The sequence below is a fragment of the Nanorana parkeri genome, unplaced genomic scaffold, assembly GCF_000935625.1.
Source record: "Nanorana parkeri isolate BGI_ZX_2015 unplaced genomic scaffold, ASM93562v1 scaffold150, whole genome shotgun sequence".
NCBI lineage: Eukaryota > Metazoa > Chordata > Amphibia > Anura > Dicroglossidae > Nanorana > Nanorana parkeri.
In genome coordinates this window covers 1,160,227-1,175,241 of record NW_017306418.1, presented here as the reverse complement: position 1 = coordinate 1,175,241, position 15,015 = coordinate 1,160,227, and the positions used below count along the sequence as shown (strand labels likewise).

Below are 15,015 nucleotides of genomic sequence, written 5' to 3'. Positions count from 1 at the left end.
GACCACTGTGTAAAGTCTTCTCCAGCACATCCCAAAGATTCTCAATGGGGTTATGGTCTGGACTCTGTGGTGACCAATCCATGTGTGAAAATTATGTCTCATGCTCCCTGAACCACTCTTTCACAATGTGAGCCTGATGAATCCTGGCATTGTCATCTTGGAATATGCCCAATGTGCCATCAGGAAAGAAAAAATCCATTGATGGAAAAACCTGGTCATTCAGTATATACAGGTGGGCAGTATATACATTTTTGGGGCACATAAGGTTGCCGAACTTAGACCTATTATCTAAAGGAAGGCTCTGACCTATTATCAATGGAAGGCTCTGACCTATTTGCTTAGCTAAATCCAGGTGGTGACTTTTCCTTTTTTGGCCAGGCAATGCATTTTTGACATAAAATATATTTAAACCATTTATTTTGGAACAATGCTAGGATACACATTCTTAGTATATTCTGTATATCTAACAATTATGTTTTTTACAGTAATTCAGAATAATTTGAAGATAAACATGTTAAGTTAATTTCCTATACATGTACAATCCCTGGGAAAATGAATGGCATTAGCAATCTTCATGTTTCATTGAACATTGTGGTTTGAAGAAAAGTAAAAAGTAATGTCATTTAAATCAAAACGCTGCTTGTGTCAGCAGTTGCTCAATAATTGCTCAATAACAGATGTATCTTACCTGGTCCAATGCAGAAAGATGCGATTACACCAAGAATGGACACTATGCTAATGTATGGAAGCCATGATGCACTGTCCTGTAAATAAAATATCAGAGGGTTAATTGTATTTACATTTAGAGAAAGTATGGAGGACAATTAATGGAATTACCAAATTACTTAAAGTAGACCTGAACTTAAAAGGTGAAGATTTGCTATGTTATAACATTTACATCAAAAGCCCATTGTGTCTAAGCAGTACAATCTGAGTTCCTCTTGAAAAATAACAGTGCCCTGTCTGGAAGGTGAGGGTGTCTAAAGCCTCATAGCTGTCAACTGCAGGGTGAGATCTCAGGCACTGCTGTCTTTGACTGCTAATCACAGGAGATTTAGAGAGAAATGTGGTAATGTCACAAATGGGCTGCTCACTGTTCTCCTTGCAGGAGTCTCTGATACAAGGAAGCAAAGCCCTGCATCTACCAAGAAGGCTACCTACATACAGAGGCAAAGTATAGAACAAGGCATGTTAAATCAGTAATGGGGGAAGATTAGCTGCAAGGAGACCACAGGCAATACAGGTGGCTAACTATCCGCCCTCTGCTTTCCTTTTTTTGGGCACAGCTTTCAAAGTTCAGTTCCTTATTAAAGTGTATGTAAAAATCCAAACTTTTTTTGTTTAGTTTTGGATAGCATAGTGAAGGGATTAAATTGATAGATTTTCCTTTACTTCCTGTATTGAAAATGCAACAGGAAGTGAGAGGAAATTTCCCCAAAGTTAGAGACATTTTCATTTAGACAGAACAGAACATTTGTCTGCATTTCAAGATTTTCTCTTACCCCTTGCTCCCATGACAACTCTAAAATGTAGGATTTCAGCTCAAAGGGTCTGGCATGAATTAGGAGGGGGGACACACTTGTTTACACTGGTATTTTTTATTCTGTTCGCTACCTCTGAGGTAGAGAACAGAATGACCGAGCCAAATGCTACGATATGAGAATAGGGGTGAACAGCAGAAAAAGAACTGCCAAATGTTCCCCTCAGCCGATCCAGATGTTGCATCGACTGAGGTGAATGGGTTCTTCCCTTCAGTTCGGCCGAACATGCTAAGGCTGTGCACCTGAACCGAAGGGAGGGGAAGTGAGCCGAATGCAGCCAATGTACGGCTAAAAAATGCTGTACTGGGCTGTAGTGAATAGCAGAAGAGGCTTCAGCTCATTTCACTTCGGTTTGGTTATTCATTCGGCTGCATTTGGCAGCTTAGTGAATAAGCCCCATATTATACATGTGTTGAGAAGGGCAAGGAAGGCTCATCTGGGGCACTTTGTCTGATGCTAAATACTTTAAACTAGTAAATTCACATGCACACAGCAAAACATAGCATACTCTTCACCTGGAAAGTTAATGATATAGTCAAAATGCTAAAAAACAGCGTCATCAACCCAAATCCACCAATCAGAAGAATTCTTCTTCCAAGTTTTTCAATAGTTATGCCCTGTATACAAAAGACAAATAGTAGTTAATTGTAATATCCAATACAAAAAAAGCACAATGACAAAAAATGTAACTTACTTTTTTTGTGAAATAGATTTCAGACTTCTTACTTCACTTTGTCCTGTCCCAGATAAATTTATGTTATGGGGCTAAATTTTGCCCCTCTTTGGCAAATATATAGGATGGTGGGAGAAGAGATTAATTTTCTCCTCCCAAGATCCCTTTGGTAAATACATTCAGTGGTATGATCGCTACATAGATGACGTGTTTATTATTTGGAAGGGCTTGGATGACATAGCTGATTTGGATCAGAACGATTTAAACCTTCAATTTACTTTTATTAGGCATGAATATGTAATTAACTTTTTGGATATTGCTCTTTTGGGGAATGTGAAAACAAGGCAGGTAGTTATACAGACCTGTAGAAAACCCTGTTCTGGGAACACAGAAGCAACGATCATATTGAGCTACTGTTTTTTTTTACCACTTATTTACGTGAATTCCAACAAATGAAACATATTGTTAACAAAAGATTACCCATTTTGTTGAATGAAAGAGAACTGTAAAATATTCTTAAGAGTGAGTGTAAATTTTCTACTCTACTAGTGCTTTCTCCTAGTTATTTCAAGCCAAATATAACTAAAGATAAAACATAGCTATCAGTTGTGGGATCTTTTCACTATGGATACACCGCCTGCAGGTATTGCAGGGTACACAAAAAAACTCGGGTAGTAACATCAGCTGTAACTAAAGAACAATTTCCCATTAACCCCTTTGTGACAGGAGACGTACACTGTACGTCACGCCACAAAGTGCTCAAATGACTGTGCACATACACTGTACGCGACCAGTTACTTGTGGCTCTACGATGCTGGTAACCGCTGAGAATCAGCGGTTACCATTCTTTAATGGATGCCTCAGTATAGAGGCATCCATTAATGAAAGAGTTAACCTTTTTTAGACACCTGATCCTTTTCAGGAATCGGGTGTCTGAGAGTGAGAGCAGAGCCGCATTTGCAGCTCTTGCCATCCCTCTGACAGCTGGTATAGATTGGGAAATCCAGATGTATACCGGCTTTTTTTTTTTTTTTTTTTTTACTTTCAGCAACAGAAACATAATGCTTCTATTCCTGAAACAATGTTGCAGTTTTCTGATCGTTGTTGGAACGATCAGAAAACCTTTAGTGGCATCTGATCCTGAAATGCTGCAGGATCAGTGCCACTAAGGTTATTGGCTGTTGTTAAGTTTGAAGCAGCCTAATAATAACCAACAAAATGATTGATTAATTTATCAAGCAGTAATAGTGAGATTCATTCACAATGACTGCTTGGTATAATTAAATAAATAAAAATGTAAAAAGTTTTAAAAAATTGTGAAAAGTGTAAAAAAAAAAATAAAGTGTAAAAAAATAAATTTAACATATAAAAATAAATGTAACACATAAAAATGATATTTATAAATATATTTTTATACTATCATTTCTATAAAAATAAACCCCTTACAATGAAAATATGCAGCTGAGCTGCAGATTTGTTTTTCACCCTAAGGGTTTAATTTTTTCTAACCCCCTCATGACAGTGATGTTCAAAGTATGTCGCTGTCACTAAGTGTTACACTTAGTGACAGTGACATTGTATGCCAGGTGACCACTTTTAGCTTTAGCTTTTAGAAAAAAAAGATTAAAATGTTAGGTTTTAGTTTTAGGCCGAGAAGTACGGAAACATTTCTAAAATCCTAGGCATGTGAGGTTTTTCCAAATAAAGGACAAATAAATTAATGTATTTATTGCATTTTTTTTTCTGTCCTGTTTTTGTAAAAAAATGCTACAAATCGAAACTGGGGAAAAAGTGTTTTCTTTAAGTTTTTCCTCTTTTTAAAAATATTTTATTTGTCTTAAGTGGGGCGTAAGATACACATATGTGATATAAATATATAGCCCTCTCTGTCCTCTAATAAACAATATACAATATGTGTGGGTGCACTTTGTAAGAAAGTATATTAATGACGTGGAAGAATCACACAGCAAAAATGTCAAAAGTGTGTCAGTCATTTACGAACAGAAATTAAAAACAAGCTCAGTCATGAAGGGGTTAAACATTACATTAATTGCAATACCTGATGAGTTGCGTATGTTATTGAATGGACTACCTGCAGCATTTCATATGTGGGCTGCTCTACCAGCCCTTTAAGGATTCGTATAGGTGAGCATTATTGTGATAGCCTTAAAACAAACGCATTACATCCACCAAATGTCTCAAAACATTTTAGAGATGTACATGGGTGAAACATGTTCTCATTTAAGTTCCATGGTATAGAAAGAATAATAAAACATGACAGAGGTGGTAGTCCACATCATGAATTGTTAGAGAGGGAAACATGGAGGATTTTTAAATCAAACACCCATGTCCCCCAAGGTATCAATCACCGCTGGGACGTGAATCTCTATTTAAAATAATTTTTCTGATTCCTTTTTGGTTTTGAGATTTATGCATTTATGAATCAGTATATATATAGTGAATGCGTTGTGGTCATATGTGATCACATGCATTGTGTTTGAAATCCTGCTATATATGGTGACATGCACTGTGTGGAAATCCTGCTATATATGATGTAATGGGTTGGGTTGAAATCCTGTCTGTTTTACCTGTTTTCACTATCAAGCGCGATGTATTTTGGAGATATTTAACCCAGTTTGCTATAAATTGGGGCCATGGATTGCCTTAACTGCTTGCCGTCCGCCTCTTGTAAAAAAACAGACGGACAGTAAGCTCCATTGGCGGTTCGCCATAAATAAACGGCTTTTTTTTTCTGCGCACGTGCACAGGCAAAAAAAAACTGTCCAATGCAAACAGCCGTTACCTGCTCTATAGCCGTCCGATCGCATGTATCTGCTGCCCTGCACGCCCCCACCCCCTCTCGCAGCGCCGCCGTCCCGCTAACCCACCACCCCCTCCTGCACCCTCACCTTCAATCCCGGGCTCTGCTGCCCCATTTCCGGCCCGGGACTGGCTTGGGTAGGTGTCAGGAGGAAGATGGGAGGGAGATCAGCATCTTTCTCCTTGCTGATCTCCCACCGACGTCTGAATGCGGAAGTGATGTGTAATACATTACATCCATTTTCAGCTGTCATTTCTCTTGCTGCTATAGCCAGAGAAAAAGCTGGTGAAGCAGATCTCTGCTTCATCAGCTTCTTTGGGGGTCCCCCGGTGGCATTAGGGGTCTTAGAGACCCCTAATGTCTCCATAAAGAGGACCTGTAAGTGTGCCTGTGCTATCACATAGGGGATTGTTAGCCTCCCTATGTGTTAGCAATAACATTAGGTGTAAAAAAATTAAAAAGTAAAAATATAAATAAAAGTCACATATGAAAAAAAAATGGTAAGTCCCCCACCCCCATGTTTACGCACATATAAATGTAAACATGTGTCAGGTAAACCAGCACGCAAAAAACACATTTGCGCTACACGTTACCCATCGTTGCGAATGTCGGCGAGAGAGCAATCATTTTAGTGCCCTCAATCATGATTAACACTAAACTGATGAGCAGTAAAAGCTTTTAAAGCGTCGCCTATGGGCAATTTTGGTATTGTAGTTTTTTGAGGTTTCGCGGGTGCGTGCAATTTTAAGGCTTGACATGTTTGATGTCTTGGCCCGGCCAAGAAGGGGGTTTAACACCCCGGCCAGCAAGTGGTTAATTTGTTATTTCTTGCTCTAGCATTGAAGGGGTTAACTCACCAGGTATATGTGCACACATAGAAGGTTTTCGTCAGTGGGTGTTCCCTAATGTATTTGTATTTATTGTTCTTATTTTTGTGATGTTATTGCTATGGTTAAGGTCCCTTGATGGACTGAAACATGTTAGCAATCTTTGTAGATGCTTTTATGCCTTTTCAATAGAGAGACGTCATTGGGAGGATTCCTATGAGTGCCAGCTCTTTTCAACTCTATACAGTGTGCTCTGCTAAACAAAGGCTCTCTACCTTGCAGATAAAGAAAGAAGAATTCATGCACCTGAACATCTGATCAAATTTCTGGCAAACATGAGACTATAACACGTTATAGAATATAGCACTTTGTGTCAATGACAGACAAGCAATCAGCCCATCCTGGACCCATATACAGTTGTGTGAAATAGAGTGTACACCCTCTTTGAATTCCAAAGTATCAGGACATAATAAAAATCATCTGGACCTCAGCAGGTCTTAAAATTAGGTAAATACAACCTCAGATGAACAACAACACATGACGTATTACACCGTGTCATTATTTATTTTACAAACATAAAGCGACAATTGAGAAGCCTTGTATGAAAAACTAAGTACACCCTTACTGCTTCCATAGAAATTAAAAAGCTAAGTAGCAGCCAGGAGCTGCTAATCAAATGCCCTTGATTCATTTACCATCAGCAAGTGTGACCACCTCTATAAAAGCTGAAGTTCTAGCAGTTTGCTGGTCTGGAGAATTCAGGTGTGTGTTAACACAATGCCAAGGAGGCAAGACATCAGTAATGAACTTAGAGAAGCAATTGTTGCTGCTCCATGGCGCTGTTTCTGGAACTGGTGGATCCAACGCTGCCTTGTCTTGATGCCAACTCTCTGCTGCAGTCTTCTGATGGCTCTGCTGGACAGCCAATAGGAAGTGTTTACATCTTAAAGTGAAATACACCTGCGGAAGCACCTAAGCTAGCTATAGACGGTTTAGATTTCGGCCAATTCCTTGTAAATCAGGTGAAATGCAAGCCATGGGTGGCCCGAGCCAGGTTGAAAATTATCGGGCAATTCTATCAAATGCAGTCACTGTTCGACCACCACAATGTGTTTTGACAGCTGCTGGTACCCCTGCTGCCTCAATACAATAGCAGGCAGTAGAGATTCCCCCATCCACGGTGTGTGGATGGGGGATTGGTTGACTTTTTTCTCACTCACCCTGCAGGCTAAAACAATTGAGCCATGCATGGCTACCCCTACTTCTCTACAGATAAAAGACTTGGGTGCTAGAGAGTCAAGTGACCGCAGCTTTAGGTGAGTATTGTAGGTATTTAGAATAGTTTAGTTGGATATGGATTAGTTGGGGGAGGGGAGTGCATATGTTCCTGTATGAGCTTTAACCTCATACGGTTACTAGAATACAATATTTTTATTATAGTAGTCCTGTAAGGTGGCAGCAATTATAGTAATCTGGCTCTGACCATTTCTGTTTTCTCTCATGTTCAGTTAAAGGAGAACTATGAGGTGAGTGAAAATCACTCACCCTCATAGTTAGAGCCGAAGTATGACAATGAAACTGTCAAACATCGGCTCAACAGATCGGGAAGTGAGCAAACACATACCGTCGTTCGCTCACTTCTCGATCATCTCCCTGCAGAGGTCAGTGACAGTCAGTCACTGCTCCCCGCAGGGATTCCCCCTTCCCGCTCCGATCCTCAAGCGCTGACTGGAGGAAGGGACGGGGGAGGGGACGGGTACAGCTGGCTCTCCCGCTAGATAGGCAGAGCCTGCTGTTACTCACGCAGCTGGGTGGATCTTGACAGTAATGTTGGGATCTGTCCCAGCTGCGGCGGTCTCAGTATACCACGAGCTGTAGCTCGGGATATACTGAGCTTTAAGTCACAGGAGGAGGTTAGTATATGTCCTTCCGTGACCCTTAAGAGAACTATGGGGAAAAACACTTACCGCATAGTTCTCTTTTAAGAATAGCAGAGGTAATAAAGGTTCACAATCTAGCACCACCGTACAGCTGCACTAACGATGTCTGGATGTTTAGTAATCCTGTACATTACCACAAGTATAAAAGGGTTTTTCTCAAGAAAATGTAGTAATCATCATATAAAAACTGTTAGATATGTATTATGCAATCAGCTATACAACCCATAAAATGATGTCAGTCAATCCACTCACATCTCACTAAATAAAGATGTAATTATGGTGATTCTTCATGAACAATGCAATCGAAGTATAAAAAAAAAACGAGGAATAAACTACGCAAAAAAGAATTTGCAGCAAACTGCTGTAGCGTGATTTCATTCAACGACGCTCAAGTACATTTTCTACAAGCCAAAAGAAAATGAAATTCTTGATAGGCATTAATTAGAAAATAAAAATGTGATAAACTGACAGGAAAGAAAACATTTTGAATTACAAATTAGTATACTGTTAAATTAAAGACATATAACGGGCCAAATGATCAAAGTGAAATAAGAACTGCCTTACATGAATGCTTTCACAAATAGTATCTATTATGCTTTGAATAGTTTTAATATACTGTATATATAAAGCAGTGAGCTACAATCTGTAGCTGTAAGCTATGCAAGCCATACACATGCATGTAACTTAGCACTGTTCTTTGTAACATTTAGAATCAACCACCATAAAGAACAGAAGAGGAGTAAGAGGGCCCTATGAGCCACATGTCCAGACTAAAGACACCTGGAAAAAAAGTATGTATGCAACCAGTGAAAAACAAAATTGCTGCTGAAGTTCTAGGGAATGGGGGTTATTGTGGAGTGGGGACTAGGAGTGTTCTTGGATTGGAGCAGCTTCAGTCAGTTCACTTGACAATAACTATATAACTAATTTACCCACCTAAATTGTTTTTTGTTTTTTTTATTTGGTACAATGTTTTATTGAAGACTCTGGTCAGGATTTTGTTTTCAATGTTAGGATGACAAATTAACAAAAAACGTAAAATACCCAGTGTCATTCAGTCAGGAAGATTGAGTACATGCTGTGTGTGTAGGACGTCCTTGACCTTTTTTTCCTGGGTGCCTTAATGTGAAGCCCTGCACTTACAGTTATTGATTTACCATTGAAGAGTTTCCACAACCGGGAGAATTTGCAAAGAGGATGAGAACTCTCATCATCCAACTAGTCTGAAGACTTCAGAAAAATATAGCAATTAAACAAAAATCAAAGAATACACTGGGTAGCCCTCCATGGGTGAGCGGGGCACTGGGGGGGGGGTTGAAGCCCAGGGTATTAAAAACGTTCCCATGTCGCAAGCATAATCTATGTAATTTATGACACCATACAGTATACTGTATAATGTGGGGCTGACAAAAGCTTCAGATTGACCCCTTTAATTATAAAGCACACTGATGGGAGGAGAAGTTTCAAGAGCTAGTATACCAAACTGCATATGACTATCCAGAAACAACCAGGATAAGCAGGCAGTAAAGGCTCAAAGCTGCCTGTTACAAAATGTATAATAGAAAGCAAGGCCCTGGCCACCTTTAAGGGAATTACACTGTCATTGGTTCAGAAATGTGGATGACACTTGGGTTAAGATTCACAAATAAGAGTTACAGGCTTTCACTGACCATATTAACTCAGTGGATCATAACATCAAGTTTACGTGGGAAGATATGCAAAACAACAAACTGGCTATTTTGGACTGTTTAGTAACAGTAGAAGAGGGAAGGAGGCTGTAATTCGAGGTCTACCGAAAACCAATACACACGGACCAGTACCTGCTATTTGACTCCCAGCACCCTCTAGACCCCAAACTGGGAGTCATCAGAACTCTACACCACCGGGCAGAGAAAATTCCCACTGGCACAGAAGTCAAGATGAAGGAATTCAAACACCTCAGAGGGGCCCTTAAAACTTGCAGATATCCAGACTTGGATTTTGTCAAAACAGAAAGAAGAGGAAATAATGCCAAGAGTACCAGTGAGAGTGAAAAGCATGACAAACAGAAGAATTTGGTTATCCCATATGTAGATGGGGTGTCTTTTTAATAAACATCACATCCCTGTCTGCTTTAAACACAGCAACACACTGAGGCAGCAATTGGTTCATCCAAAAGACCCAACGCCAAAACACAAGATGAACAACATTGTGTATGCAGTTCAGTGCAGTGAGGAGTGCTCAGAATTGTATGTTGGTGAAACAAAACAGCAGCTGCACCAGTATAGGGCACAGCATAGAAGAGCCAAACCCTCTGGTTAGGATTCAGCAGTGTACCTACATGTAAAGGAAAAAGGTCACTCCTTTGAAGACAGTCAAGTACGCATCCTAGACAGGGAGGAGGAATGGTTTAAAAGAGGTGTAAAGGAGGCCATGTATGTAAAAATTGAGAAGCTAAGCTTGAACAGAGGTGTGGGAGGGGGTGAGACATCGATGGTCTGCCACATACAATGCTGTTTTAACACCTCTCTCTGGGCAGGTTAATAACACTTGCTAGCTCCAATTATGCAAATGTAATCAACGCCCTATTTCTATGAGCTCTCTTACCCCATGCAGGTTATGAATAACAAATTATGTTGATTGGAGCAACATTTACCATATTTATTCCCAAATAATTTATGTACAAGTCATTCTAATTGAGAAAGCTGGTTGGATGACCAATGAAATGTCTTTAAAAAAATACAGCAAGTCCAGTTTGCAAAAATGCAGGTGCAGTATGACATAACTGAGATGTTCTCTTTACTACAAAGAGGGTCCTTAGACTACATCTCTGAAATAATTGAGTTACTGGAAACTGGACCATAGAGGCAACAATCAGGATTTTTTTTCACTGACCACACTAAGGCCCCATTAACACCGAATCCATTAGCATCCATTTTTCAACGGATGTCAACAGATGCCAATGGAAGGTAACCCAAATAATGTATAGGTGTGAATTGGACCTGTTAATTAAAATAAAAATTGCCAAAAAAGAAAAAAAAAGTAAAATGCAATGGAAGTCAACAGGGGTTAAAATTGCAAGTCAACAGGCCTCAGTCGACTTATGTTTAGGCCTGATTTTGGTATGAACGGGCCCTTAAACATGTCAAAGAGCCCTTATAGTTCTTTTATATAATTCACTAGTTTAGTTGTTTTCATTAGGTTTGGTTTTTTTTACAGCGAAAATACTGTACCTTTTCTCAGAATGGAAGCTTATATTATATGATTCTTATGGTGCAGTATTCAAATTTTTACAGGCTTGTCGGTTGAAAGATCTATAGATTATGTCCCCAGAGGTTTACCATTTGACAGTTGAAAGACTCATCCAGGTGTTAAGGGGCCTAAAACTGTTTAAAATTTAAAAAGAATTGCATTTTAATCAAATCCAATTGCTATGCAGGCAGAATGAAAATGATAACATCTGCGCAAATGTTTCCGAATGAGAATTAATGTCAGTCATTCATAACCAACCATGGCACAAGAAACACAAACAATTGCTATTGTAAACAGTTTTATTTTTCATTCTAATCGCTGTCACTAAAATGCCCAATGACATGATAATTTACCCAAGGTTGTGGCTATTCCCTTCTTCTTTGATAATTAGGGCAGTTTACATATAGGATATATCTAGTAATCTGTAAAAGTGTGAATGGGTATTGAAGGAGCTTGTAATTGTTATCATGGATCTCTTTTCTATATACTGTTCTGCTTTCAGTTTAGTAAATTTCTTTTTGCATATAGTGCTGATGCAGCCACAGATTACATTGGGAAGCACAAGGGCAGTGGAACCTTCAAAGTGGTACATGGCTCTTACATACACTTACACATATATACATATAACTAGGTAGAATCACATTAAAGTCTTCTTAAAACAGAAGGTATAAAAAACTTGTATGCTAAAAAAAAACAAACAAAAAAAACGTATTCACATGCTTACATATCCAAAAAATAGGAGGATCATTCCTCAGACCAGGACAGTGGGAAGAGCCATGCAAATCATTACTTTATGCCCATTTGGCCATATGTATGTCCAAAAATTTTGGTGCATAGTTCAAATACAGCCTAGCAGTATAGAGCGATGTATTCCATTTGGCCATCATTAATGCAGTGAATGCAAACCATGCATTCTATTAAGTAGGGCTTAGGACCCAACTAGACAGTATAACCATATAGGTTATGGCGAAAAGGGATTCTAATTCTCTAGCACAGTAAAGCCTTCTTCAAAAAGAAGGTATTCACATCTCTTATTCTGACTCCGATTGTTGTGATAGCGATATATCCCTTGCTGAGACCTCTATGCCTGGCCTGTATAAGCAGATACAATCACTGCGGACAATCCTTATCAGATAGCTGAACTCACCAAATACCGTTTCCATCCACAAAGGTGCTTTATTCTGAACATCAGGTTACAGCAGATGACAGGATACAACAGATGAATGAATTGTGGTATTTATGCGGTCAAAAGATGATGCTTTTGTAGCGTACTGCGCAGAATACATATGTCCCTTGTTACATGTGGCCTGTTAGCTGTGGCCATGACACAGGAAGTACTAACGAGGAAGAAGGGTGGGTTATTACGCACAGGAAATGTGTTGTACATATTAGAGAAAGGGAACATAGAAAACATGTGCATTACCACAAAGGGTCACTAGATGGCAGCATGTGAACTAGATATAAAACGTCCATAGGAAAATGGTATAGGGAAAACAACTATATAAATTCTCATCTTCATTAAAACTTTTATGCCCCATTGGGGCGGCACATCTCTCATTCCATTTTATACCCCACAAATAAGAGGGTCCTTCCTCATTTCAGGACAATGAGCAGAGCCATTCAAATCATTGCTTTATGCCCCTTTGACCAGGTGCACATCCATAACCTCTGGCGCAAAACGCAAATATAGCCTTATATTATAGAGCCATTTATTCATAACTGCATACAGCTCTTTCGGGCTATTAGGCCATCATCAGTGCAGTGTACTTGTACACGTGAATACCTTTTGTTTTAAGAAGGTTTTACTGTACTGCGCATTGATTAGAGTAATGGCTTTTTGATTGCTTTAGACCCCCTTCTCACCATCTCGTCTAAAACAGACACAGAGTTTAACCTGCAGTGCTACTGCTGTGGAGGTTGATATTCAGATTAGGACTGTACACCCCCCTCAGGGCTGGTAAACTACTTCATCATCATCATCTTCTGTCCCTTGCCGGAATGCCATCAGCCACAAGGAAGGTGGCAATTATCTGATATCTGATGGGACCGAACAATGCACATATTCAAGTGCTGTAGGTCTTACCTTGTGATTGTAATGTGCTACCCATGGTCCTACCACAACAACTCAGCTCTAATATAGTTTACATTTACTTTCTGCGTTTAAGTGCTGCGTCTGCCTCTATAGTGTGTTTTCGCGCACACTTCTGGGATTTACCAGGGGTGTCCTACTCACTTCCAATTAGAATGGCTCTCTCCCCATGATCAGCCGTGGTCAATCAGAGCAGCTTCCTCCTCTGTCTAGCCCAGTAATCTCAGTGCATCTCTTTGCTGGTTGCCGAGCAGCACTTGTGTTGTGCACTGTTACTTTGAGGAATGCTCCTCTAAAGATTATTATTATTATTATACAGGATTTATATAGCACCAACAGTTTGCGCAGCGCTTTACAATATACGGAAGACATTACAATCACAATACAATTCAAGACAAGATGGTAAGGAGGGCCAGATGCCTTCTTTGTCTATATCTGGCCTGTATCCTGGTACCCATGACCACTACCTGCCCCGATCTCTGGCTTGTATCCAGTTAGATGTTTCCACTGCCTGCCCTGACCTCAAGCCAGGCCCGGCACTACCGCAAGGCAAGTCAGGTGGCCGCCTTACGGCGCTGCAGGGTGAGGGCGGAAAAAACAGGGCATTTTGACAAGTACTTGTACTTGTCAAAATGCCCCGATGTTTGCGCTATGTTTTTTTTTTCTTTTCACTTACCTTCGGTGCGGGAGAGCAGCGGCGAGTCAACGCTGGTCCAGTGGGAGGAGCTCCAGGTGGGGTCCCAATTTAGCTGGCCAGCGACTGCCTGAGGATCCCGACACGCGCGGCACCTCAGGCAGTCGCCGACCAGCTAAATTAGGACCCCACCTGGAGCTCCTCCCACTGGACCAGCGCTGACTCGCCGCTGCTCTCCTGCAAAAAACATAGCGCAAAAAACATAGCGCAAACATCGGGGCATTTTGGCAAGTACAAGTACTTGTCAAAATGCCCTGTTTTTACAGGGGGTCGGGGAGGGGGGGCGCAAAAATGCACCTTGCCTGTGTAGGCACGAATCCTAGCACCGGCCCTGCCTCAAGCTTGTATCCTGTTGACCCGCTCCACTCTGGTGAAACCCGCAGTCTTCTCATCTGCTCTAAACCTACTTCTTGGGGTCCTCCTGTTTTGTGTTTCTGTGGTCCGTGGTGCACAGCGCAGGGTGAACCTGGAGTCCAAACCCACATATGGGGGGTCTTGGTGAAAACTGACTGGCCCTTAGGTTCCAAGCCTTAGTGATCCCGCATTACCTGCTCTCACGTGGCACCATCTTCAAACACACTGGTTAGATCAGAATATCCAGCTCCCAAGTGTCATCTGTTCCACAATGTTCTAGCATTAGTTCCATTCCAGCTCCCAGGTCTTCTCTGTTCCTCGGTGCTTCACCCTACGGAAAGCCTGCTCTCATGCATACAAAGAATCTGTAGGGTCCACATTGGCATAGACGTCTCCTGACAGGGACTTAGTGGTCTGCAACAATTGATGTGCATTTCTTATTGTGCAAATCCACCACTGCCTGAGTCAGTATGTATATATACATATATATATATATATATATACACACATCTGGAGTAACATTTAAACGATTACAGAACTGTGGCCAATAGATTTCATTGTATTAACAGGAATTAACCATTTTATCTGATGAATAGAGGCTATTGAGACATTTTGAACAAATATACTTTTTTTGACTAGAAGAAATTGTTCTTCATTGCTATGGCAAAGACACTAATGCTCATGGACAGGGCCGGCCTTAGGGGTGTGCGAGCTGTGCGGCCATGGCAACAAAGGCGCCAGGTGGCCAACACAGCTCGTCCTTGGGGTGGCTTCCCTCCTCCTCACCGCTGGCCATCCGGCATGACAGCGCTCCCTCGTCCGTCCCCCCACCCCTGAGAGGTGGC

General features: G+C 40.7%; 1 protein-coding gene across 1 annotated transcript in view; it reads right to left on the bottom strand.

The window, feature by feature from the left end:
• The window catches only part of SLC2A9 (solute carrier family 2 member 9), a 199,614-nt gene that overhangs the window by 100,724 nt on the left and 83,875 nt on the right, over window positions 1-15,015 (bottom strand). The window contains exons 11-12 of the mRNA XM_018554251.1: window positions 2,057-2,158; window positions 689-764 (exon numbers count right to left, since the gene is read on the bottom strand). Of these exons, the coding sequence (XP_018409753.1) occupies window positions 689-764; window positions 2,057-2,158 (178 nt within the window). The remainder of the gene's footprint in view (window positions 1-688; window positions 765-2,056; window positions 2,159-15,015) is intronic.